General features: G+C 35.7%; 3 protein-coding genes across 3 annotated transcripts in view; 1 reads left to right on the top strand and 2 right to left on the bottom strand.

The window, feature by feature from the left end:
• The first annotated feature begins 274 nt into the window (after positions 1 to 274).
• LOC109038760 (corrinoid adenosyltransferase MMAB) lies at positions 275 to 5,404 on the top strand. The gene is made up of 5 exons (XM_019053948.2): positions 275 to 547; positions 1,341 to 1,472; positions 2,891 to 3,128; positions 4,550 to 4,674; positions 5,126 to 5,404. The coding sequence occupies exons 1-5, from the start codon at positions 483 to 485 to the stop codon at positions 5,247 to 5,249; spliced, it is 684 nt and encodes a 227-aa protein (XP_018909493.1). The 5' UTR covers positions 275 to 482; the 3' UTR covers positions 5,250 to 5,404.
• Positions 5,405 to 5,867: 463 nt separating this feature from the next.
• The window catches only part of LOC109038745 (DNA damage-binding protein 2), a 34,169-nt gene continuing 12,053 nt past the window's right edge, over positions 5,868 to 27,983 (bottom strand). The window contains exons 6-8 of the mRNA XM_019053922.2: positions 11,916 to 12,048; positions 10,984 to 11,194; positions 5,868 to 9,676 (exon numbers count right to left, since the gene is read on the bottom strand). Of these exons, the coding sequence (XP_018909467.2) occupies positions 9,426 to 9,676; positions 10,984 to 11,194; positions 11,916 to 12,048 (595 nt within the window). The 3' untranslated portion in view covers positions 5,868 to 9,425. The remainder of the gene's footprint in view (positions 9,677 to 10,983; positions 11,195 to 11,915; positions 12,049 to 27,983) is intronic.
• DCP1 (decapping mRNA 1) lies at positions 14,954 to 27,308 on the bottom strand. The gene has a single exon (XM_072296232.1). The coding sequence runs from the start codon at positions 27,064 to 27,066 to the stop codon at positions 25,708 to 25,710; it is 1,359 nt and encodes a 452-aa protein (XP_072152333.1). The 5' UTR covers positions 27,067 to 27,308; the 3' UTR covers positions 14,954 to 25,707.

Raw genomic sequence — 27,983 nt, 5'->3', positions numbered from 1 at the left:
AAAGTTAGGAAGTAAAATAATGTGACAAAAACGTAGTGAAATCATTCAATACCTACACATTTTAAACCACTTACCATAGGCGCGTAGATGAAAAAGAATACCTACGTACAAGGCGGATAAAGACCTACGCCTTGACCTACGTAAGTAACTATCATTCGGAGAAAAGCCGGGCTTCCAGAAAAATTGAAATTTCGCGCGCGCTTACGTAGCGAGTAGTACCAACTTTACATTTGCATGTGCAATGTATTGAGTTTTGCAGATCGTCTACCATGTGTGTGTCTGTCTTTCAGTGATAAGAGAGACGTGAGAGAACTGAAGTTTTGTTTCTGCGTGCTCGCCTTGAAGTTTTGAAACATTGTGATCAGGGAATTTAATAGCAATCCACTAAAATTTGTATCCGCTCCTTTAAATCACTTTCTGTTTGTCTGCGCAACCGTCTAAATTTCCAACAAAAATAAGACCAGGATCCTGACTGCCCAAGAATGGAGATCTTGACCAAAGTTATGAGATTACAAACTAAATTTAGACCTTTGCTTACACGATCATGGTAAGAATTTAATGCTTATTTCATCATCTCTGTGCTTTTGATCTTCTATTGCATCAAGTTTTGAAGGAGATCAAAATTTATAGGCACTGCTGTGAATCATGATTCTGACGATCATCTCAAACGATGAATGCTTTGCGACTGCGACCCCTCTCTAAAGCCTGAGTTTTCTCCTCCTATCATTGCTAAGCTGGATGTCAATTAAAATTGTATACTTTTTCAATTGTTTTCCATGTGTATTTGTCCATAGTTTGCTCGCACAATTAGTCAAGCACCTATGAGTTGCAAATGAAAAGGTCAATGTAGCAACTGCCTCCATTCTATTTACATAAGTTGTTCTCTAAATCTGGTTTCACTTACATACATTTATACATTGGCTCGAAGCATTTTAGCCTTCTTTATTTATGGGGGGAAAAAAACGAATTTGACTCAAAACAATGACATTGTAAACAGTTAAATTAATCCCAACAAACGAAGCTTGGGTGCAAAAAAGGCAGTTTTTGGTTACTACAGTGTCTCAGAATCTCAGCTAAAGTTTCATCCATTATAATCAAAGTAATATTTCAACTTTTGATGAGTTTTACTCAAATAAATGTCAATCAATTTTCTTATAATGCTATTTGAAATTAATGATCTTAGCAGCATTGTCTTGCTCTTGGTTCCTTTTTTGCAATGTGCGGCCCATTCAACCTAAGTTCTGGTTCCTCCCCCTTGTTCACAAGCAATTGCAGATAACGAGTGTGAAAATTTCACGAATTTTACATTTTCTCAATTCCTCTTCTTGTTCTGTTTTCAGCTCTAAAAATTCATTCGCCTTTTCGAGAGACGGAGATGAAGGATTTTCATCCATAGATGGTGTCAGAATATCAAAAGACAGCCACATACTGGAAGCAGTTGGAACAACTGAGGAACTCTCATGCTTTTTAGGGTAATTCTAATTTTGATTTCAATTTAAATACAACAATTACATGTTGTGTATGGCTGTCAATAATTTTTCGTAAAGTGAGTCTCTCGATAATTCATTGAGAATTTTTCCATCAAGAAAAAGCTGCCGCTCAAATAATGCATAGTTCTCAAAGAGTTAGCACAACAGTTAGCACTTGAAATTCAAAATTTAGAGCCTTGCAAGTATTTCTGTCCATTATTAGATAGTAGCAGGTAAATTATTAAAAATCGTAACCACCAATAATGAACCACTTTACAAGGTGCTTCTTTAAGCAATATGATCTTCATCTTCTCATCAAAATTTCACCTAGAACTTGATTTGTGCAACACAAATTTTTAATAAGTAGGCTCCTAACAAAAATATATTGATATCTTATGGGGTGTATAAATTGGATTGCATTTTGCAAAAAGGAACCACTAGCATCGCAATGATGCTAAGATTGTGCAACTTCATCCTTTGCAATAAAATTGCAGAAATCGTGAAAAACTATGAAATTTAGATAGTAATTTTTGTCTTAAATTCACAGTTTTTAGCGAGTAAAATAGAAACTATTAATGGATAATCGGGTTTTTCCTCCAAGACAAAAGAAGTTGCACAATCTTAGCAACATTGTAATGCTAGTGGTTCCTTTTTGCAAAATACAATCCAATTAAAACTTCCCACAAATAACAAAACAATAATCCACTTGAATTAAATTGCACACTAAACGTTACTGTAACAGTGTCTGCGGTATGAAAATATAGCAAGCTCCATCGCAGCGCTTCTGTTCAGCTGTCGCACATTGTTTGCATTTTGAACAGCATACATCATGGAATGATCATTGCTCAGTATAGGGACCTGTTATAACCGCTGTAGAGCACGATTTGATCCATGTAGAGTCTGGTCTATCTTGCAACCGAGAAATTCAAATTTTTTGCAACCAGTGCCACCTAAAAACGTTAGTATCTTGGTGAGGAATTCATATCAGTAATTCTTGTTACACGAATCAGGTTCTACATGTACATTTTAAGAGGAAACATTCACCAGAATATTTAAATCTGGTTTTGTCCAGTGGTCTATTGGTTCGGTAATGAAAGAAGATGATACAAATAGCTTTATTTTCTACTTGTGATAGATAAGAAGAACAACTAGTTATCATTTTTCCAATTCGAAATTTCACGTTATTTTTCAATGCCCTTCCAGAATAACTCTTTAAAAGACTCTAAGAAAAATAATGGGTGGCACATGTTAGCTCAGAATAGTGAAATGTAAGCCTAACTTTTGAAACAGAACTATTAAGGTAAGTGTTTTTCTAATTAGGCACACCATTCTGGTGTCAATTGAAATGTAGTCAATAAATGGTTTTATGTGAAACTGATGGGGCATATAACTCTTTGCTGATATTGATCCTATGGTTACAGGTTAGCCAGAGAATATGCTGTTGACAACAAACATCCATACAGTGACAAGATTACAAGGATACAGACAATGCTTGTAGACATCTCAGCAGACATCATGAAAATACCGTCTCTAGGTGACAATCACGATTCAAAGCAAGAGGAGAAATCTTTAATCACATCTTGTAACACCAAAGAGTTAGAGGAGTGGATTGAAGAGTACTCTAAACATTTACCTCCCCTTGAGAACCATATTTTGCCGGTATGTTCTCATTTTTACAACAGTTTTAGAGCTTCTTCCTCACGCTGCATCATCTCATGAGTCAAGGAATGCCAAATCCACTCTCATTTCCACATCATGCTATTGCTCTGAATTAAATATATTCATCGTTTGACTGTACCATAGAATAAAGAGACTACGTCAACAGAAGCAAAAGCTCTGTTAGAACCAATGTTAACATTCCGCTTCTCAGAGTCGGTCAATCTGATACTTATTAAAACCAATTCTGAGGTTACCTACAAATATAAAAGTGGAAAAAGACATTAAATTTTAAGCAAATCCACAGTACTTCTCTGGTTTAATGATAAATAAGTTTAAAGAAAACTCTTTCAATTCCTAAAAACGTATGTATCTGTTATTATTCAACCTCTCCAAAATGTCGACCTACCGCAAACATACACAGTACTTATTGAAACAGCCTCCCTTCGTTGTGCTTTGTTGACATGAAAATGGCGGTGGCTTGTGCTTCTGTTGACGTTAGTCTCTTTATTCTATGACTGTACTCTTTCCCTTTGAAAATATCACACACACATACAAAAAGGAATTTCAGAGCCAAAAATTCTAAATTGATTCATTGGCACTGCTGCTCAAAGGAGGTTTTTAGGAATATTTTGGTACAAACCCCTCCTCCATGCTGCAATTGTGAACCATGAAAGTTTGAGGTTTGTAATTAAAAGAAGTTTTTTTTTTTTTTTTTTTTTTTTAAGCACTAAACTTACTTAACTTGACCACTACTTAGCTAAAGTACTAACTACTTTAGTTAGTAGAATCACTCCCATTGGAAACAAAAGGAAGTAAGCACTGGAAACTGTATGTTTTTCCAAATTTTTTTTCATTGCTTTCAATAGTTGTTTCTATTCATGAGTTACATTGAAAAGAAAATTGTCGGAGTAAGTTCTTAATTTTTCATGTGCTGGACTTCATCATGAACAAATTTTCAATGGTTAACACTGTACTAAGGCACGTAAACCTGGCCAGATAAGAGTGAAAATTTAAATATTTCTTATGCAGCAATTTTAAGTTAGATTTATGTCCTATAGGAAATTTTACAAAACTAAGGGAAGATTTACCCATGTGAAGAATGCCCAGCGATATCATGGATAGGAGGCATTCAACATGAAATTTCAAAGTGTGATTTACCAGCCGACCCAAGGTAGATCTACCTTATCTACCTTGAGCCGACCTTTGTTTTGTTTGACAATGATGCTGGTTAGGTATCGCAGAGTGTCCAGACAGGCTGTAAAAGTGACTTTCATACATATATTTGTGGGAAAGAACTAAGATTTGATCCCCTGAAAAATCATAATTTTCGGAAGCACATGTTTTCAGAGTTTGCCATCTTTTAATCGATATTCTTAGAATGGATGTTTTATTTTACTCCCATTAATTAATAAATTTTGCAGGATGGTGGCAAGTCATGCACAACCTTGCACATAGCCCGAGTTGTTTGCAGACGAGCAGAGCGGTCAGTCACCCCTTTAGTGCGAGAAAAACGGTTAGGCAAAGAAATCCTCATATATTTCAACAGGTAAGCGTGTTATAATTTGTTTAAGAATTTTTTGAGCTATGTCTAGACTTCAGTGCATAAATTATATGATCAGCCAAGTTCATTTCTCCTCAATTATCAAACTACACCTACACCCAACTTCAAATTTTTTACCCATTAATGACTAAATATCGTTTTAAAATGATCAGACAATTTTCTTAAATTCAAGAAAAATGCTTCTTCTCTTTTTCTTGAGTGGTTTTCATTTTTTTACATTTTCTGATGCAGATTGGGGTCTAAAAACCTTTTCACAATTCTGTTTTCAGCTTCACAATGAAACTAATACAATGAAGAAAAAATTTACTTCGCTCTGCCCGTCTAAACTCTTTACTCTCAAGCTACTATAAAATCTATCGTGACTTTTCTCGTATCTCTTGTTGTCTTTTTCATTAAGTACATAGTGAGGTCATGGAGTTTAATTTGTCTGTTGCAGGCTAGCTGATTTTCTCCTCACTGTGTCGAGGTATGCAGCGAAAGTCGAGGGTAAAGTAGAGAACATTTACACACCTGTCAGCAGCCCCAAAGAGAAGGATAAAGAGCAGGCCAAGCAAGCATAAACTGTCAGTAATTGTATCATAGAATTAGTTTTAGTCGTATTGTATTATACTGTTCAGGTTTTCCTGGCTCATGTTTTTTGTTCTTATAAGTTTTGTTCATATACCTTTTGATTAAACAATAGGTATTAAATTTTTCATTTTTACTCCCTCGATAATCAAGTTCCTCTTTTCTGCAGCTGTCTACCCTGATGAGGGCCAGAGAAATGGGTCAATACGTTTATTGTGATTGATTCATTTTCTCAGAGTTCTAAGTGAGTCAAGTAAGCTCCCTTGATTTTTTCGAATTTTTGTTTACCTGAAAGAAAAGGGTAGAAAATCAAATTTGAAGTAGCCAAAATGTTCACCCATTTGAAACGTTAGTGATGGCGGTCCTTTATGACATAGGCAGGCGAGGGAGTTCACATTCGCTAATATGCCGAAGCCCTACCAAAGACATGGCCTAGTTACATCACCAAGTCTTCCACAATTTCACACGAAAATTTTTTGCGTGATCTAGAATAATGAGCACTCCTGAATGTATGAAGCAATGCTACAAAATTGAGCTTTGCAGCCAGCGCAACCTTCTTTCTCAGGCATTGTATTCAACTACCGTTATCTACATGCTTAAAAACAAGACAGTTATAGAAAAATTCAAGGAAAATTTATTTTCATAAAAATGCAGAAATATTGAGTAGTACAGTACAAAAATACCTATCAGGCAGGTATTATCACGACTAAATTTAACATAACAATGCAACAAAGAATGACAAAAAATATTTGTACTTTTCAGACACATATCACTAATAACAAGATGTAATGTCATCTAAGAGGTTTATTTGACTCGGGAACAGATAGGGAAAGAGTAACATTGAATTTGAATCAAGGTCTCACAAAAAAGGAAATGATATCAAACATGATACTCATACATACTCAAGAGATAATGGAGGGTTCAACCTTGCATTGTATTACATGAATATTGCGCTCCGAGAATATTAGAATCAGATAACCAACGGGAATTTCAGGGAGGAATACTTTACTTCAATAATAGTTTGTGTAGTGGAAGTCTCGGTTGAGGGGCAGAACCCATAAAAGGTCGAGGTATTGCTCCAGCCAAGAGTACACTCAAAATAGAGGGCAAAATTCTCTTCCTTTGCAGAGTGAGTAAATCAGGATTAGTTGGTGAGGAGATATAAAGTGTAATAAGGAAAGAAAAAATAAAAAAAAATAAATACAGCAAAGTTATCTCTAAAATTAGACAAAAATAGTATGATTTGAAGATCAATTCATCACAAATATGAGAGGAAACACAGTGGATTGATTATCAATTATTTAAACGATGGAAATAAACAATCAGGAATTGGGAGAAATTTCATGTTTAATTCTAAGAAATGTGACGGATAATGGGACTTATTTATGGGAACTACATGCATTGTGTTTAAATGCAACATCGTTACTTTTATCATATATACATGCAATAATGCAATGGAGATCAATTGAAAAAACATTATATAATGATAAATTAAGGATCAAAGAGGTAATACGGAAGTCAAAAAATGAATAAAAAATTTTGAGCGGAGGGAAATTAGGGTCTTAAGGTATCTATTGAGTATTGTAAATATAAAATTAGATGCATGTTCTAAGAACCTCAGAGAGAAAAATACATTCACCGCTCCCATACAAAGAAGATCCATGGAAGGAGGAAATAAGGAGTATTGATTGGCTAGAATTTAATATGAAATTACAGTAGACGATCACAACTTTGGATGGATGGACTGAGCAACACTTAGCATCTACCAGTATTCGATACAAAATGAAACAGAAATAGGGACAGATGATGGCTTAAGTCTTTTGCAAAAAACACATTAATGCGAGTAACTATTTCAGCTATCTAGTAAAGTTTCAGAAAGAGCAATAAATAGTTTTTCTCTCTACGAAAAGAAAAAAGTCAAAGAATTTCAATTTAAATATCTCATCTTGAGTGAACCTTCAGTAAGAAAAGCAATCAGACCACTGGTTTTGTGTGGGTAATAGTAACTCCATGGAACAAAAACAAGGACTGTAATGGAAGAACACATTAGTAGTGAGAGTCCATTTCTGCATCACTCAAAGTAATTTTTCACACAAGGCTGACATCATTAGCATGGTTACTTTGACTGTTCTGAGAATAACTTGACAATTGAAGCCCACACTCATGGCGTATCTCTGTCGACAAGTTCAGCCCTACCTCTGCATGACAAATGGGTTGCGTTTGAAAGGAACCGAGCCACATCAGCTTTTGTCAAATTTATGTGGGCAATTCGATTTTTTACGAGAGAACGTTTGTGCGGATTTTTTTTAGAAAATTTCGAGGAATTGACTTTGCACTATGCAGAAAATTCACTGAATTTCGCAAAAATAATTCGCACGACCGCTTTCATGTAAAAATTAAATTGCCTGATTAAATTTGGCAATAGCTGATGTGGCATAGTTCCTTTCTGCTTAACGCGGTCCAAATGTGATTTTTCCGGTTTCTAGAAGGACTCTCCTATGCTGGTGCAATGCCCCCCCCCCCCCCCCATTATGGTCCTAAACTTTCAGAACTCCTTTAAGCATGAGAGTTGATTTAGTAACCAGTGGCATCATCGAATTCAAACACAAAATTTTACATGCTATCATGTGTTTTAGTGAAAAATAGTCTGTCCAGGTAAAACTCAATGTGAATTATTCAAGGTTGTTCTTACTGTTGATAGATTGAGAATGTAATAGAGGCTTCTGAGTTTCGTTCGTAGAAACCTCAATTCTATAATACCCGTTTTGTTAGATGTAGATCTGTTGCAATCTTACAGAAATCAAATTTAGTTTATTTAGACATCTTCAGATTGATTGCTAAGTGCGTAAAAGTCTGTAGCTGATAGACACTATGGCAAATGACCAAGCAGAACATAAAAACGCCTTAATCTTACAAAAGTAGTTGTTCATAATTGAATAATACTAAAATTTACTTAAGTCTACTGATATAAATTAATGCAGAGATATTTCCAAGAGGAAAATAGAGGTAGATTTGCTTTTTTTATTCAGATATTCTGAAAAGAAGATGAAAATGTTTAAATTGTTGCCGCAAAATTTTGACCAAGAGCTGTTAAGCTGTTTTTGAGATCTTTTTGATTGGCTCATTCGAATTCTTTGAAGAAGATGGGATTTTCAATTCTTTCATCTGATCTTATGAAAAACTCAAAAATAACACATTGATGCCTAAAATTATCACGGAGCTTAATAGTTATCATGCTTATCATGTTGAGCCTAAAATTAACTTTCAAGCTCCAGAAAAACAGTTAAAGGCTACAACTCTTGTGAAACAAAACTTCAAGGGAAAGTCTATGTATTCACAATCGGTGAAATGCTTTGCGCAGAGACAAGGCTGAGAACACGAACAAGGTTGTCTGAATATAAGGAGATTACACGTGACAAAAAGATAATTAACTTTCAATCATCAGGCATAGCAATTTTCTGCCATCCTGCCCTTCCTTGAGCAGAATATGAATATTTCCCATATAAATGTAGAATCTAGGACTACGATTCTAGGCGTAATATCGAGACTGATGTGAGAGCTTGTGAATTAATCCAACGTAAACTAGCCGCAATTCTTGCAAAATTTTACTTGTGAGTACTTCGTTTCATAACTAATCTTGCTGTTGCGAGAGATTAACTGGGCGTATATTGAGGTTCTTGTTAGAAAGCTAATTCCTGCCTCCTGATGAAATACAAAGAAGCAAATTGTATGAGGCACCTCAATTTTTTTTAACAAAAATCAAGTTTTATGTTGTCAAGGAGTCAATTTCAGCTATAATATCCTTTTATTCTGCAACTTAATTTACACTGAATACAGAACACAATCTCACTCACCAAGTAACATGTTCTCACACACAAGCCCCATCATTTTATTGTCACATATCTAAATGACGCTGATCCAAAAGGCTGATATAAAATAAATAAATAACACTTGACTGCTCACTCAGTTCAGTTGTATGATATCATCAAAAATAAGGTAACTGAGTCTTTTACAACTTGAAAATTCGCTGGGACAAACCCATGGTGATTATTACATATAACAAGAACATTTTCACTGGTATGATTTAACTGAAATCTATAAAAAAGAGTTCACAAAAAAATTGAAAATTTTATACACAAGAAATGAAAAATTTATTCTTGCCATATAATTTATGAATCGCTTGGACGTGCTTTTTTTTTGCCATCAGTTTTGCTGCAACGACGATTGACCCCTTCCTGGTCACGAATTTTGTGTGATGTTGAAGGCTGTTGAACATCAAAATACTTTGAAGTTCCTTCCTTGTCCTCTTCCTCCTCCTCATCTTCATCTTCGTTTCTTTTCTTCCTTTTTTTGTTGATATTTTCTTTGCCTACTGCACTGACCTGTTTCCCTTTCGGAGCCCAAATGATAGCTTTAGACCCTGCACAAAGAAAAGAACGCATAATAAATATATCATGGAGCTATTCATGATCAACTGGGCTGATGATGGGACTTGAATTGAATTCCTGATTAGGTCTCCTCTAACAATCCACACTTTTTTTAAAAGATGGTAATGGTGCAAAAAAGCACGATCTGACTTGTGTCACAATCAAGAGTTTTGGAAGAAGATGAATTGGTGATCTTAATTAGAGGATATTGGAAAATTTTGTCATTAAAGGTGAAAAAAAATAAGAACTTTTGGCAAAAATGTACAAATTAGAGCATGATAAGTTAAATTCAGATGCCTTGTCACTGCAAGGAACACGCATCTTGAGACTTTCTGCATCCATGTATGCCCTGAGGGTCCATAGAATAAACAATGGATTAAGAAGTAAAGTAATTGGAACTTTAGTAAAATCTTTAAAGTCTGGATCCGTGACTCATCGGAAGAATTCTGCATTTCGACTAGCCTGTAGCAGACAATACTGATTTTTCAGAGCAAATCCATGCCTCTATCCAATGGGGTTCTACTGCTTCAAACTCCAACTGGATAGTGGGACTGGCACAAACGCACATTATGAGTGACCCACGATTCAATTACAACACAGCTAAACAAAGCAGATTAACTACAATTCATTGATCAAGTCCCTCCTCCACCCTGTCGCCTTGAAGAAAGTGACTGGGTATTGGATTGGCATAGTTATCCATAGTCACCAAGACGCTCCAAGTGTCCTGGATAACTGCTCACCAAAGAAGATTGAACCTGGAACCTCAGTGTTGGCAGCAAACTGTCTTAACAAAACTAATCTTGTCTAACTTAACCTTGTCTTAACTACACTACCAAAGTTGGCAGGACTGACTTAGTAGAGATAAGATACAAATTTCGAAATGACTTAATTGACTGATCAGAATTCTCAATAATTTTTTTAAAATTTTAACTCTATATTACTCCTGATCTCCTAGTTGTTGTGCTGATTGTAGTGAATCGTAGTGATTACACATAGCTTGTGTCAAGGTATTAAATAGTGCGTGATGATTTTCGTTTTCATCGTATTTTATTCTCTCGACAAGGCTCATTGCAGCTTCAAAGACTAGGAAAGAAGCTCAAAGACACAACTTAACGAGGAGTGATTAAAAAGAAACAAAGGACCTGAGAATGGAAAAAACAACTCCCGAAATGGCCATCATTCAATAAAAATTAGTACAACAACTAGGAGTCCACGAATAACAAGAAGACAAAATTTTCAAAAAATTAATTGACTGGGATATTCATTTCAAAACCTTCTGAGGCATTCAAAGAGCACTTACCGGAACCTGTTGCCAGCAAACTTGCATTATTATTGAACTGGTTCAAAGACAGTAAACCTGTGAAGGGTGGGTGATGCAATTGGTACAGCATATGCCCAGTTGTGGGACACATAAAATCTACTGTAGATAATTCACCAGGGGTGTGGCCTGAGAGATTTGGGTCTGGATACCTTCCGCAGACTACTATGTCCTCTAGAGGGTGCCAAGTAGCCTGTGTAAAAAGAAGACAGAGGTGCTTGCAATTAAAAAAATACACTTAATACTTAGATTCGTTGGTAGTATACATTGATGCATCACATCTAAGAGAAACCAAACAATAGAGTCATAATAACCAAAATTGACTCACTACGTTGAAGAGGAGTATTGAATAAAGATTCTCGCTTGAAAAAATACCCAAAAATGTCAGAGACAGCCGGTGCCATGGTGATTTGAAATTTGCAGTCCAAAAAACATAGGGACGATGAAAGTCTGCAACTGGGTACCTCCACTTGCGACATTGCAGGCTTCCTGTCATACTTTATTTTTTAAATTGAGAACTACGCAACATCGATTCTCAAAAACTACTGTGATTTTTCTTCTCTGAGTGAGGGAAATTTTCCGAAAATGTCAAAGAATGATGTTGATAATCTCTCTTAAAAAATAAAATATGTAGGAGCAAAGATTTTGAAACACAGCATAGGAGATACGGAGTTGCGGACTTTCACTGGCGATAGATTTGATAAAAACCTTATTGTTGCAATTTTAATCGTTAAAGCTAAAAATTGTGGAATTATTAGAATAATCAACTTGCCTATGTGATGAACTGAACTGTTTTCAACTAATATTTTGGGATATTACTCAACCTTTGCCATGAAAAAATCAAATGCTCATTTTGTGACTTCGTGGGACTAAAATTTTTCTTTTACACTTTAATAATATTAATATTAAGTTACCTTAATGGGAGTAATGTGTTGGAACTGCCTGTGTGGATGAGTAATTATGTTTACAAGATCCCAGTTCGGAGCTTGAAAAACCCGCAGCTCACTATGTTGATCTGTTGTCAGCAAGTAATTGGCATTGGTGCGGCTGGAAGAAGAGAAAGAAAAGAAAAAAACTTGTTGTGAATAGGTGCTCATGTAATGAAAATTACGAACAAGGCCTCAAACATTGATGGTGAAAGGCTCGTTTGTGTAGAACAGATGAAAAAACAAAAACCTGATGGCTTACAATAAGGCTCGAATGAAGAATTCTAGGTTGGCAGTTAATGGCAGACCTCTAGGATAGAGGAGATGCTGCAATTCTCTCTTGTAGCTGTAAAATTTTCTATGAATTTACGATGGACCTCCAGACATGATATGAACAAAAACACTAGGTAAGTATGCAGCGAGTTCAAAATTTTATAAAAGAAAAAATTCACTTGTCAGGATGCAGGAAGTTTGAGAATAACCCAATGGCCTCGGCTGTTAAAATTTATTTTTAAAAAACTCTTTAAAAAGACCGTTAAAATTTACGAAGAAGGAAACCCCTTTGGGATTTTTTTTTTTTTACATAAAATTTACTAGAGGCAAAATTTAAATGAAAAAGTGTTATAGTACTCCTTAGAAAAAACGCGATTTTTTAAAACAATTTTTCATGTAAAATTAAGGTAAGAAAAGTGTTAGAAAATCAGTGTATTATTTTCAAGAGTTTTTTAAAACAATTAACTTAAATTTGTCCTCTCGTAAATTTGGTGCAGAAAAACCCCAAAAAAGATTTCCTTCTTCGCCGATTTCAACAGTTTTATTTAGAGGTTTTTAATGAGAATTTACACATTTTTTAAGAGATTTTTAAAGTCCCTGCTAAGTACCTAGGGAAATCCTAAGCAAGATCCAGGTATTAAAGGACAACTAAAATTGGTCAAATGGCAAAAATGGCAATTTGGTTGAACGTCATGTGTAGGTATTTCTAACTTCCATTTTGATCTGAGTTAAAAATACTTGGTAATACTTTGTTCAGGTATTGATTCCTTAGCTCTCAATTGAATAAATCGTATCCTACCTAAGATTTTACAGAGAAAACATGTTGACTCTTTTAGTAGCTCAAACTTTCTAGTGGCCCAATGCTAGACGTTTTTCATACCTGGGGCAGGTCTCCAGCATAAACTTAAGAATAAATTAAGTTCGACTGTGCTTAATTTTTCACAAGATAAACATGTAATAGTTAGGTACTTTCAGCAAATTGACTGAATGAAGAGCTGATACCTATTAAAAAAGATAATGTCTGTTGGTTTTCTCAAAAAGTATTAGACACCGGTAGACATTGGGTAGGTATGGGTACTGTCAAATATGAATGTATTATCAAACTAAAACCATCAAGAGCATGCTTGCGCGGAAGAATCTTCAAAGGGGGCCGATCAAAGATAATCTTAACTTCCAGTCTTAATGCCAGACATTTTGCCCTTGCAAGAATTGTGACAAAATTGCAGCATTTAAGTAAGAACCTACCTCAGTTTAACTTGATTTGAAAAAAGTTCAGAAATTCAGGAACATAGTTTAACCATATTCAACACCTAGTTTTTGTCTTCAGGAGTTCTAAGACTATTGTAATGAAATTGGGTTTACAGATTTTTCACTGCAGTACAAGAGACAGAAGTCGGTGCCTCCTTCACTTAGTGAAAAGTTTTAGGGGGGGATAAACTAAGTCAGCATTTGAACTAGGAAGTTCTTCCAATTTTCTTTGAACCCTATTCATTGGAATTTCAAACATCAAACGATGATAATGAACGTTTGCTTCTCCACGAAAAATATTAAAAACCAATGAAAACAGTACTCCAGATGCTGAGTCTACAAACTTTCGCATGCTATGATACATAAATTTCATGAGTCCAATCGAAAGTTCCTCGGGTAGAGTTCCTAATATACATATATTCAAGCAAATTAATGAATCTCGTCCTGCCAGTTGGTAATAATTTGAACTGACTAGTCTTGAAAGATTTATTTTTTTAAAGTTAAACGTTACCCTTCGTCAAATAGGTACAAATATTCCTATCAATGAAATAAGATCTCGGACATCCTGCAGGCATCTCGAAGCAAATCAGAAGAATTCAGTGGGTATCATTAAGTATATTCAGAATATCCATGGAGTTTTAAAGAAATTTAGAGCTCCTGGATGGGTACCTAGGTCTAAGGCAATTAATTTATTTAATTGAGCTGAGCTTACCCAACACAGAAAATGCTTTAACATTTATTTATTGCCGTAAATATTGATACCACTTATGACACACTGGAATCAAAAATGTTTCCATCAGTTTGGTGCGTTCTTAAGAACACAATAATTTTAACATTGGACTCTCGTCTCAAGGGGCTATTCAGTGGGTGGTTGTTTCTAAAACAAGGACTCATGAAATATACCTCCTTCACGGTGAAAAGGTTTTGAAACTCATCACTTTTAAGAATGTCACTGCAAATAAGCAACTAAGTAATTTAGAACCCAGAGACAGGATGAGACCAAACTACATTCGAAATTTCAATCCAATTAGGTAAACAAAGGGCTGAATTTTGGATTGATAAAATGATTTGTATAAGAGGACCTTGCCACTCAAGCAACATATACCCAAGTCAACATTTCTGAGACAGTGCTACTTTCACTTCGATTCATAGGTAACTAGGTAAGTATGGGCATCCACTTTTTTTGTGCACATGTTTTCTTGCCAAAAAGTGAACATGGTAAGTAAAAAGACCTCCAAAAACAATGGATGACGCAACACTGCAGAGTAGAGAATTGTATTTTCTGGCGCATACGAAAGGAGAAAAAGAGCAGTGTTTCAGCAATGTTGACAGAGTAATATTTCGTTGTAACATCCAAGTCCTCTTACCTGATAATGTTGCAGAAAAAGACTGGGAAAAAAGCTGTTTGCTGAGCAAATAAGGCAGCCTCCACAGTGTGAGGAGGAAATATTTGGATTAATGTCAGAATAAATAGGGTAGGGCGGTTTAAATAAGAAGACATGAAATTAAGGGCTGGAAAAATTTGTTTTATTTTTGAAAAAAAAGTTGTTAACTTCATACTATTAGGAAAGTTTTTCTCTTCCATATCCTCTTCATGACAACTTGACACATGACTTGATTGGGGGAAAACAAAATGAATTTACAAATATACATACATTTGTCTTGCCAAATTTACAATTGTATTAGTTCAAAAATAACAAAATTATTCATTGATCATAATTCTAACTTTAAGTGAGATGGCACACTCCCTGCTGTAGGGCAGCTGTGCAGTAATTGATATTTAATATTTTGCTTTCTATCGTTGTCGTCTATTCAACGATGCAACTCAATTTTTTATGAAAGTGTCTCACTCTCCAGTTACATGGGCTTGGGCAAAGTTAAGAGCAAAGACCACACAGACAGAATAGGCGTGTGTAGCGTTTGTTCTATACCCTTGCTCCTGCGTAGATGTAAGACTTCTTAATAAAACTACTTGGTTGATGAGAGACAGATTATTGCTGTCAAGTCTCGAAAAAGACTGAAAAGGTATTCTGTTAACTTCAATGAGTACGTAATGGGTTGATGAGGTGATGGAAAAAGAGGGGAGCGGCATTGTCTTGGGTTTCACCCATGTTATTGATAAAAGCTTTGGACAAGTTTGTATCATAAAAATAAGTCTCTTGTTAAAATCTCACGAACTTAGGAGTGAAAACTGAATGCAGGAAAAAAACAAAACAAAAAAGTTATTGGGGGCACTAAGAACAAACAAAAAGGGTTTTAGGAGCGTCTAGAATTCTCTTCCTTCCTCCATGAACAGCTTTTCCAATATTAGAAAAAGAGTATGACAAAAATGAACATTAAATGACCAGTAAAATCTCATTTGAAATTTACTTGGTCCAAAAATACTTGACATTGATGAACTGAATTTTAGTTAGAAGTTAGAGCTAGAGAATATTGATGAAAAAACCGGGAGATATTTAGAAAACTGAATATTTACATGAATTTAATGGAAAAAACATTTGCTACTACATTGATGACTACTTTGAGGATACAACCAAAATTGAGTGGATGATATTTACTTGAAAGTGTTAAGGACCACTTGGCAGGAGCAGATTTATTCATCATTTCAGTCCAATCGATTAGCTTGTGAACAGAATATGTTAAATTTTCATAGCGTAGAAAACATTTTTAAAGAGACTTGATCAATAAGTATAAGTAGAAGAAAAGAATGACTTTTCTTTCTTTCGAAGAATACGTTTTTTAGAGTGAATTTAAGTTGAACAGTAATTTAATTTATTTGAATGTAAATGTCTTATGTGCAAAATTCTGTGTTACATTCCATAAATCTTCGGTGCACTTTCAAATGCAAGTTTGTGTTAATTTATTTGAAGCTGAGGAAACCTTTGATAACTGAGGTATAATGCAAATGGACCAGAATACAAATGGAGATACAGTAATAATAAATACAATGTAAGATTTTAATTTGAATCATGATTGTCAGACTGAGTGGAGCTTAGCCACTTTTTAATATGGCTTTGAGACTTAGGTGACTCGAGTTCAATAATTTCCTCATTCTTTCTAAGACAAAAAAAACGCAAGGTACGGCAAATGAAGCAACAAAACGTCAATCTGGGCGCTATCTTGAATAGCCATTTGAGTCAAAATCAATAAAAAGATAGACAAAGATAAAAGGTGTCTCGAACATCAAAAAAACTATACATTAACACTTAAAAATACTATCACAATTTACATGAAAACCTGATCTTCCAACAGCAGCGTACGTCAGTAAAGCATGCACAAAAACACGGATCTCAATTGCACAAGTTTGCAAATTCTTTTTCTACATCATAATCTTTCTTTTACTCATCTGTGTGAGAAATATATTAGGCATTTCTTGAAAATTTCTCCAATTAATTCTGATAAAAAGGGAAGGATCATGATTTAATGGATCACCATGTCTGTTTAACTTAAAAAGTTATAATCTGATTTGAAATGTGCAATCTAGCACATTGAGATATAATTTTTTGAGCTTGCACTATCCGTACGCTTCCCTAGAAACTGAGAAAATTTTGTATAATAATCCGAAATAAATAAAAAAAATTAAGTAATGACGTTACGTGGTATTAGGGGGTTTCTCAAGGAATACAACAAGAAAATCTGCAGCCTAATGAGAGTTTCACAACAGCACTTTACACAATGAAACACTCAACAACTTTGAGTCTCTTCTTACAAAATATCTGTAGGAAACTTTAATGCTAATGGTTCCACTTGATAGCTCTGAGATGAGTTATTAGTTCACAAGTGTAGAAATAACAATATCATTCTTTAAAGTGAATTATTTTTCCGACTAGATAGATGTTGAGACAGAAGTAGGAAGACACTGTAACAAGTCAGGTTTCTTCAGGTCACGGTTACAAACACATATCGAAACATGATGAGCCGACAAAATTCTGATAGATATTGAGTGGGACAGTCCATTTTTTGCCAGGAAATAATCTTTAATTAAATTACAGAGAAAAATTTCCTACATCCTTTTAGTGAAGACAGAGTAAAAGATGGGACAGTTAGGGAACTGAAAATTGAAAAAAACTAAGGTGCATAATGAAAAACAGCAGTCAGACAGAACTGATTAATCTGATGTATTTTAGGAGCATTTATTGAACGCAGCAGTGTGCAATATTACAGCGTTCTGGAGCATTTCTGTTTTCTTGACATAGCTAGATTTTCGTATTTCAGTGTATTCAAGTAAATGTATTCTGGAAAAAAGTAAGACTTTTACTATAGCTTCTGATCTGGTTGACATATTATCGCAGCCATGAAAACAGCAAGAGGGCTTCAGAGTCCGATTCATGCTTGACATCGACTCAAGGCTTCATAATGAGAGAAAGCATGAAAGCCGATGGGAAAACTTTATATAAGCAACAGAGCTACATCTCCCAAGCTATTTTGAAGATAGTTATTGTCAAGGACGATACTGAAAGACTTAAACGTCAAATTTTAAAGCAACCTGTATATTATGCATATCACATGAAAATAGGGCACAAGGAGGAGCGGTTTTGATAAATAAAAGAAGGCATAACACCAAACGGAAAGAATGGTGCAGACATCTGCGAGACAGATTCTGGGTTGTATCTTGCAAATACTGACTTCCCTGTAGGAAAAATATGGAAAAGTGGCCCATCATTATCTTTTGCTGGTGACTCTGATAAAGCAGACAGAAAACAACCATGACTTTTAAGTGATTCAATTTTCTTCGAAGCTGATCAGATCACATAAAACCATAAGTATCTAAAATACATGTGTACAATGAGTCACACAACTCCAATTAACAACAATATAAAAATATAACTTCTCCTTTCTCGTAATAAAATGTACAGTTAGAGCATAAAAACAGAATTTAAAAAAGTGCATTCGAGTGTATACAAAAACAGTATGTCTGTAATCAAAATATAATGAAGAGGAGAAGTTGAGAAGAGGTCAAAAGGTTCCCTACAAATGAGTAACAGTTTCTGAATGTCCTCTTAGATTTATCTGTCAGAGAAGTCAAAAAAACAAACCAGAGGAAATAAGACCCCATTTATATTTTTTCTCACTATGTAGCTACACCTCACATTTAAACCCTAGAAAACGACCAAAATGTACAAAATTCATTGACAGTGCTTTTCCTCTCATCTTACCCATGAGGTCTAATACAAACCAGGTATCCAGCATTTTTTGCGGCCTTAGGTCAGCGTCAAAATGCCATCGGCGGCAGCCACAACGGTTGAGTCCGAGGCGCTGCTCAATATGCTGCAGTGCTAAGGAAAAACGCCGTGTGAACATTCGAGAGTTGCCAAATTTCCTCCGATTAAAATTTAATTTTAGAAGAAGGTTATGAATTTTTTTTTCTTTAAATTTTTAAAGACTGTTGATTAAATCGCAAATAAAACTATATGGAAAATTGGGAAAAAAATATCCGCAAGTTTTCCAGGGGATCCACATTTTAATGGAGGAAATTTGGCATTGCCTAAAGGCTCATAGGGCGTATTTCCTTAGCACGGCAGTATGGGACCTGGTGAATCAATGTAATGCGCTGCAGCTTTAATGTCAACTTCTGTCCTCCAAAAACGCAGTCATGAAGAACAAGTGAAAACAATTATTTTAAAGAGGGCCTCTACAGGACTACCTAACAGCAAAATCTAGTGAGGGGAGAAGATCCTACCGGAAGGAAGAATAAAATCAGTGGTTTCACTCATTGGCAGAGAGGGTAACCTTATTTTTCTCTCTTTTCCATCACTCAGATTGACCTCTCCTCTGAGAAAAATGAGGAAGAGGAAGTCAAAGATTCAGAAAACATCTTGTTTTTTACAGCAATATCTGAATTAACATCAATAATACAAAATATACATATTATACACCTCATTACGGAGTAGACAAAAATAACAGGATTTTGCAAACTCAGGAAGTTATTTTACACTTCAAGAGACACCGACTGCGAAAATAAAAATAATGAAAATTAATGAACTCGAGATTCAGAAGATAATCTTTGAACTAAAGTGGTTGAAAAAATCAAAGTTGCAATTACAGCTTCGGCTTCACTTCTGTCCACTCTCAGATTTCCACTGACAATATAAAAAAGTTTCTATTCTACATTAATCTAACAGAGACATAGTAAAACTGCCGTTATTAGCAACTCAGAATTAAGTGTTCCAAGTGCTAAATTTGTAGGTTAAATTCAATCTAATGAAGACATTGTTAGTAAATTAAATTCTGATTTGCTGTGAATGAAATACAGCCAGAGAGGAAATAGATGTCCTAGTTCATTGATACAACAAGAGCTATGAGGAGTTACAAGACATGCAGATGTTTACTCCAGTAGACAAAGTTGTGTTAGAAATTATCCTAATTTCAAAATACAGGACTAAACTGACAAAAGTTAACAAAAGGAACACCAAGAGTACAGATATATATATTCAAGGATCTATTTGCTTGTGTAAATTGATAGTAGATGAGAAAAACTCATAGGAGTCAGTGCCTTGTTAAAAGTGCTGCCCAGCTCACAAAAGATCAATTCAATGGGGATCTTCATGGCATACTCAAATTTCTACTCATTACAGTACATAGAGTACCATAAACAACATTAAATCGCAAGCTCCGACTAACTTAAACCAAGCAAAATTGTATGATCTGAGTCAACTGTGGCACTTCAGTATTCACAGAAGCCTTCATAATAACAAACCCAAAACAATAAACTGAGATCATGAAAGTTACAAAACCGATTTTGTTTGCACATTGCAAATGACTGTTCAGCTGAGTTTTTTGAGGGGGCCTATTACATACATCAAAATAAACGTCAGTTTTGTTATGCGCATTCATGTTATTCATTTTTCAGAAGAGATACAAGTAACAAGATGAGGTATCTCTAGCTCCTTAAAAAACTGAATATTTGGCTGTTGTACAGAGTATTGAAAAGACAATGACTATCGGACTTTAATATACACGTTAGATGTCCACAACAAAGCTTTTGTATTTTCATAAAATAAAATAAAAAAACTTCCAACATATCACAGATTACGACTTCTTAACGAGCCAGGTGGAATTCTTTCGTCATAAACAAGCTCTTGAAACACTATAGGTACACCATTACTGGATTATTTTGTAGAAGTTTCCAAAAATGTTAATTTTTTGATCATAGAATAGCAACTAATGAATAAGGTTTTGACTTAGGTAAAATAAAGAAAATTGACCAATATTCAATTTAGAGTAAGGTGACCATTAGGGTGATGCTTGATAAACCTATTTTGAACTTGGTGTAAAAACGGTTAAATATGCCTCTCCTAAAAACTCTGGACAATCTAATCAAGCAATGATTACAACAGATAAAATGAATTGCCCAAATGAGAGAATAAGGAATTAAATGAAGAAAATAACTAGGAGCAAGTTCATTTGATGGCTTCCACGTTGTTTGATGAAGGGCAAATGCAGCTATATTATGACAGTTCACACCAAGTATTTAGATGAATAAAATTCAGCGATAAAATCAATTTTTTAACAAGTACATATCACAGACGCAAATCTAAAGTTAGCGACTAATGAAAAGTTTAACACATCATTCTTATTGTTAGCTTGTAGGCTCAACTTAGGACTGTAAGGACACCTAGTTTAAATAGTTTGATTGGCTTTTTAAAAAATGAATAAAAACAGAATCTAATTTACACATTTGGAGTTAATTAAACATGAAATTCAACTGCAGTGTTTACTAATGAGATTTAAATGGGGTTACAGAAAGAGAAATCGAATAAAAAGAGTGATACACCGGAACAATGAAAGTCACTCAAGTCAAAGAGTACCTTCAACAATTCCACTGATGTCTATTTCTTCAATGAAAAGAAATTTGGTGGAAAGCGAGGTAAGGAATAAAAAAGCTGGCATTCTTTTGCTAATGAACCTGTGAAATTTTCAGAGAGGGAATAAGGGCTGCCGAATTTGGGGAATTTTTGGTAACTAATGGGAGTAAATTTTCAAAAACGTTTCAAATGAAGGAAGAATGCAACAACAAGACACCGATTGGAAAAGTGATAGGAACGAGGGATACCAGATGAAAGACCTTGCTTGAAAAGAAGGTTCCTCCGAGTTAAATGTAGAAACAACTATAAAATCAGAGGCTATCGAAAACATTCCTCTTGAAACATTTTGCAGTAATTAAAACTTCAAAATGTCCTTCAGTCTGTGGAAGAACATCTAGAAAATTATTGCACATAAGACATTTAAGAGTAAAATTTCAAGTGGCCATAACGATTCACTTAAAGATAAAACATGATCATGGGACAAGGGTCTGATTACACATTAACATCTGTTTGTGGACTAATATCAGCAACCGACGCGATCAAACCAGCACAAAATTTTTCAAGAGATGCATTCAGTCGAATTCACTCTCATTTGTAGACTGACGGTAAAAATTTTGTCTGGTAACTAATGTTATTGCGATTGGTCAATAACTCTATTCCTTCGTCATGCCTACCTCAGGTTGATGATTAGCTAATTGCACAAGTCACAGAATCACCTTTGGACTGAGAATACTAAAAAATAAAAATGATAAAATCCGAACAGACACCAAATTTTTACTTCAAAAAAGAATGGCGGGAGTTTCTTGCAAGGAATGCATCCAACTTCTGAGAGCAAGCTTTCTTCCAGTCATTTGTACTGGTTGCAACACTTGTATTTCTGTGGAGATAAAGGTGGAAAAATCATGGTGGATATGGTGATACATCGTCAGTAAGACTCCCAAACCACATATCTCGTCTCGTCTGTTTAAAAATCTCTGCTCCTATTTTATTTTTTTAGAGGAGAACAAACCAAATCCCTCCTTGAAGTTTCCTCAGAAATTGCTTCGCAAAGAGAGAAAAATCAAGGAAATTTTTCAGAATTGACTTGGAGTGGTTCTCCATCTTAAAAAATAAATATTGACAAGAAGTCTGCAACATTGCAAACCAAGATACAAGGTTTGGGAGTTTCACCTTTGATATGCTTTGGAAGAGTTGCTATTTCCGTATATTTCCACTGTAGAAATTTGGAAACTCGACAGTATTTAGTCCGGTTCTTATTCACCATCGAAACATAATTCTACGAAAAATGCAGATTGTTCAGAAGACACCAAAATTAAGGAAAGTTCAATAACAGTTACTTCAGGATATTGGAGTAAATAATGGGTTCGATAATGCATTGAACATATTTCTGGCGAACTTCAACGAAAGACTGATTGCTTCGGTTACTGATTCTAGTCATTTGTAGATATTCTCTTATCATACATACAGTTCCCTCTTGGTTCTGGAAGATAGGTGTACAGTGAATCAATGTTCCTTTCTGACAAGATGGAAATTCGGCAAAGGTTACAGGAGAGTGCTAAAAATTTAAGGAGAGGACAGCTGACTACAACATTCTAAAATTCTTTACATAGATCTACTAGGGTGAAAGTTTTACCTCCGATAATTCAAAAATGAAAAAGCACTGAAGTTTTTTATCTTTGAACAAACAGACCTGTCTGAAATATATTCATCGCAATTCGAAAATAATTAGATATTACTTCTAGTCTATTTCGCATCAAAGACTTCCCTTGATATAGTAGTTCATTCCACTAAATTGCAGAAAATGCGGTGGAAAGGGGAAGATAGTTCCTAAGAATATGACAGTGTAGCGTTTTAGAGAAGGATAATGCAGACCCTTCAGAGGTAGGTCTAAAGGAGATTGAAACTGGTATAGTCAGCAATTCTATGAAATCCTGCAGAGTTAGGGCATTCATTTAAAGTCAGTGGGGAGACCCAACTGCCACCCTCATGGAAAATTTTAGAAAATTAAATAGTATAGATATTTCTCCTCTCAGTTCATAAATAAGGCTGCAATGATTAATAACTGATCAACATAGGTAAGTCTCAAAAAAGGTATAAGGCTTAAATTCATACAAGCTTGGTGACAGTCAAGAATTGGAAAGGAAATCCCCTTGGGATACAATCCCCCAGGACCAAAATTTTGAACTCCTGGGCACTGTCAGGCAACAAAGAATGGAGGAAGACACAATGAAGTAAAATGAAGATAATTTGCAACATAGAGCAATCCATATCGCGGTGAAACTACCAGACCACGTATCTCGTTTGCAGTGTTTAAAAATCTCCGCTCCCATTTTATTTTTTTAATGAAGAACTAATCAATATCATTTCTTGAAATTTTCATAGAGTATCCTTCACACAGAGAAAAAAAATCACGGAAGTTTTCAAGAATTGACTTTGAGTAGTTTTCCATTTAAAAAATAAAGTATGACAGGAAGTCTGCAACGTCGCAAACCAAGATACGTGGTCTGGTAGTTTCACCATCGATATGAATTGCATTTTAAGATTTTTCACGGGGAATAAAGTTTTTAACTGGAAAGGTTTACTTAACACGATAGGAAAAAAGATTCAAGTAGGTATCAATAAAAAGAATGATGCTCAGAAAAACTTGAGGGAAGAAAATATTTGATCCCTTCGAAAAAACGCACTGGTAGTTTATCTTTCCTTCACACTTTCCAAGGAGACTGGTACCATTTGGGAGACAGGAAAAATTGTTCTGCCTTTGCAGATCGTTGTAACCAAAGGTTCAAAGAAGAAAAATGAGATGCTACGATACAAGCAGATTTTAGAACTGGAGGCAAAGAAAAAGAGGAGGAAAATACAGGGGATGGATTTGAAATGATCCTGTCACTCCAGAAAAATTGAAGTGTAAGATGAGATGAAGTAAAAAATAATACGTGCGAGATACCTCTACTGAGAACAAAAGAGTCTGAGGCAAATGATGGACTCTTCATCATAGTGTACTGAGAACTTCAGACAAATGCAGATTTTGGGAGTTTTATTACATTCCAAATTTCAAACAGATTTTGGTTAGATGGATGAACTGTAATGTAAACTTTGAAATGACAGATGACAATGAGTCGTTGCGAGCTTTAGCTGAAGCGTGAAGAGTTGTTTCTTAAGGAAAATGGCTTAGTCATCATCGAAAGTAAATTGGTCCTAACTTCATAATCAGCATAAAAAATTAGCGCATTTTCTAGCTTCCTGTATCAAAAAGGATATTAGGTTACACTCTTTGGTTCCTTAGCGCTCATAAAGCAAATTCACATGAAGCTAAAAATGGCTGATATCATGTGCCACTATTCTTCAAGTAAAAGCAAAAAATAAAAAAATAATTCTACTTATAACATAATTTGAAAAGAAGGAGAGAGAATGTCGGATAAATGGTGTTTGTTATAATATTAGTTTATAATTGAGGAACTGTGCCAAGTGACAGCAACTATCCATCGCTTTCTATGAAGTTGTGAAACCATGGCCATTCATATATTTCAAATTAGGTCTTTGCCATATAATAGTTTTAGAGGCGGGAAGCTAGAAAATGCGCAAATCATTTGGCTAAGAGTAAATTTTATACTTTCCCAGTGTGCTGATTGTGATTATTGAGCCACTTTCAATAGCATACAACTCTTCTTGCTCTGACTAAATTCTACAACAAACCCATTAGCAAGTGAGGGAGAACATGTACGACAAAATTTAGATGGCAACAACTCAAATTTAAAAGAAGTATGTACAGTGTTACATACAAGCTTTAGACGTAGGTCAGATTTCTTATGGAGTGGAATAGTTAACTCATGAGAGAATTCCTCCATCATTGAGGGTGTCAAGAGAAAAATTCTCGATAAAAAAACTAAAAAACCTAACAATCATGAAATAAAACTGAATGAAATTTAAGAAACAGGAAAAAAGGATAGTCATGTGAGTCAAAGTTGGATGACACTTATAAAAGAGACACAAAGAGAATGAGGAGGTGTAGATACAATAATTCGGATATGGTGAAGAGAAATTTTGCAGCGCAGTGTCACTTTGGAATTGACTGTGGGAGAGGAATTTCAAAATTCAAACTTGGAGAGATACTGTACGAATAGATAATATTTTGGTATATTCCTGGGTTTTGAAGGACAGCAAGAGGCCCCTTCTCCCTAGAGAATTCAAAATATATTAGGAAGGACTTCAAGTTCCTTACCAAAGTGAGAACGCTGCAAAATATCATTTCATCAGACTTAGAAAAGAGACAGTTGAAGAAATATTCTGGTCAGAGACAGCTCACTTTGAATAAAGGCACAGGCTAATAGGCCAAATGCCAAAACAACACATTTCTTAAGAATCTCAGAGGAACGCAGCACTGCTCAGTCATAAACATTCCTTTCACTGCCGCTTACTTATCTTGTGCAAGAGAATTCGTTTACATACTACACAGTTCAGTTGACTAAGGATTTACAATATGCTTCGTGAATTTTATTAATAAAATCACTGTCATTTTTGATAAGATAATTTAGGGCTTGAAGTAATTGATTCTTTGTTAGAGGTTCTATCCTAACATCATTCGTACTGTTGGTTTGGACAGGGAAACTATTGAGAGCAGGTGATGCAGCAGTGTCATTCGCTGAGGCAGCAAACATCACTGGAGGCATGAGTGCTGGTTTGTTGGGAGTATCAATTTGAGCTGTAAGACTACTACGCTGTTCAATGAGTTTAGTAGGAAGGGTACCTTCACCACCTGTAGCTGGTAGATGTGCCACAACTAGTTTAGAATTAACAAACATCTGGGATGGAATATCAACAGATTCCGAAGATTCATTAACTCTGAGAACACTTAAATCTTCACTTACTTTACCTACATTGTTTAGCTGCTTCTTTCGATTAGTGCTTTCTCGTGAGGAACTCTTGCTTGGCTTTGCAGACCGTTTAGCTTCTTTCACATTAGACTTAGGTGTAGAGTTAGCCTTGATAGAATGAATCTCAGACTGTGGAGTCAGAGACCTCTGCTGCTTTTCAATGTGTTCAACGGAATGCACAGGGTTTGACTTCAGCTTGTCTAGGATGGGTTTCATGTTTGTTTGGTGCTGCGGAGCGCCAATGGAACCTGGAGGCATTCCAGGAGGCGGTAAGTGTTTGACAGCCATGAACATACCTCTGGGTTGCGGTTGATTGTCAACAAAATGGGATCCGCTGCTGCCACTGGCTTTAGCGAAGAAGTCCATCACACTTTGGTCCATCTTGAACTGCTGAGTTAATTCGACAGCCTCATATTGATGCGCTTCTAATCCATTCTTCTTGACGGGCACTTTAGTCGTAGTGTTGTACTCTTCTTGAGCTTTGCTAAGCATGGAGAAGATATCTGTATCTTTCGAGACAGGGGCATGTTTCTGCGTGGCAGGGGGCGCTTTCGGTTCAACAGCCGTTTTGACAAGATTGATGACAACATCGGATATGCGGTAGCATTCTTGCTTGTCATAGAACCATATCCCGAAAATGCTTCCTTGAGAGTTCCGGTACAGGAGAAACGGGTCTTGTAACTGAACGTCTAAGCCTTTGATTAACGGTTCGACTAGGTTGTTGGTGTTGAGCCTATTCATTACGAGCATACCGTGAAGCGGCTCTCCCGAGCGACTGTACACAAACAGCGCACCTTCGATGTTGGTCTTGCCCCATTCGTTATCTTCCGAGTTGAAGGCGTACAACGCGACATGAGTTGCCGAGTCAATAATATCCTTGATGTACGGATCCACTCGCTTCAGGGCAGCGACGTTTATCTTGCTGTCGGTTAGGTCCGCCATTGTTCGAAATCGGAACTTCGCACATCAATGCGTGATTACTTCACGATCAGTCACCAACCGATAAGCGAGAACTTGTGAGAGTCGACGGAAAACTACACGGTAATGTCAAGAGTGAAACAAAATCGAATTAAACCACACAACACTAACTGAAAAAGCATAAAAAACGAGCTGGTAGTCGCGAGAAGTTGCAGAACATAATGCGCGAAATAAACAATCAGAATAACTACCGAAAAACAACGTTCCGCATTTTGCGACAACAGTCACCGTCATCGGGTTCCAACACGCGCGAAGCGCTGAACATTTTGAATTCAGCTCAGTGGTAGCTACCCATACAACCTGGATTTTTTGTGCGAAGAACTCTTCAATTCTATCTCAGGTTCTCAGGGTGTCTACCGGTTATGAAAAACCAAAATTGGGGACTTCCGGGGACTTTTAGGGGAGTTTTAAAAAAAAATCGGGGATTTTTTTCCGAAATAGTGAAAGGGAGCTGGTTACAGCATTAAAAGGCGTATTTTATATGACTAATTTTGTTTAACCAATAACCAATGAAAACATACAAAAAACCAAGTAATACTTCAGTTTTTTCATTCCTGGTTATACTGCGCCGCCGCGGCTGGCGGAAAATTTGAAAATGCCGGTGTTTAGGACGATTTTTGTCATTTTTTGGGGACCTGAACAAGAGAATTGGGAACTTTCAGGGATATCGGGGACACCCTTTCAAAATTGGGGACATAGGGGACTTTAGGGGACCGGTAGACACCCTGCATCTGATATGGAGGGAGGGGGGGTGTATTCTTTTTGCTTTTCCGTTCAGAGAATTTTTTCCTATCCCCCGGATATGCCCTAAATTATGACCTCCCTTGAAGAATTTAAATTTCCCAAAAGCTGAAGCCAAATGAGAACGAAGTACCTCTAAA

This window comes from Bemisia tabaci, chromosome 1 (genome assembly GCF_918797505.1).
Source record: "Bemisia tabaci chromosome 1, PGI_BMITA_v3".
NCBI classification, from domain to species: Eukaryota; Metazoa; Arthropoda; class Insecta; order Hemiptera; family Aleyrodidae; genus Bemisia; species Bemisia tabaci.
Note: the sequence above shows the minus strand (reverse complement) of the source record. Positions and strands in the feature narration are given on the sequence as shown.

Coding starts and splice junctions, on each gene's coding strand:
- DCP1 (XM_072296232.1), bottom strand. CDS start 27,066: ATGGCGGACCTAACCGACAGCAAGATAAACGTCGCTGCCCTGAAGCGA.
- LOC109038760 (XM_019053948.2), top strand. CDS start 483: ATGGAGATCTTGACCAAAGTTATGAGATTACAAACTAAATTTAGACCT. Junction 548..1,340: donor CCTTTGCTTACACGATCATG/GTAAGAATTTAA, acceptor TTCTGTTTTCAG/CTCTAAAAATTCATTCGCCT. Junction 3,129..4,549: donor TTGAGAACCATATTTTGCCG/GTATGTTCTCAT, acceptor TAAATTTTGCAG/GATGGTGGCAAGTCATGCAC.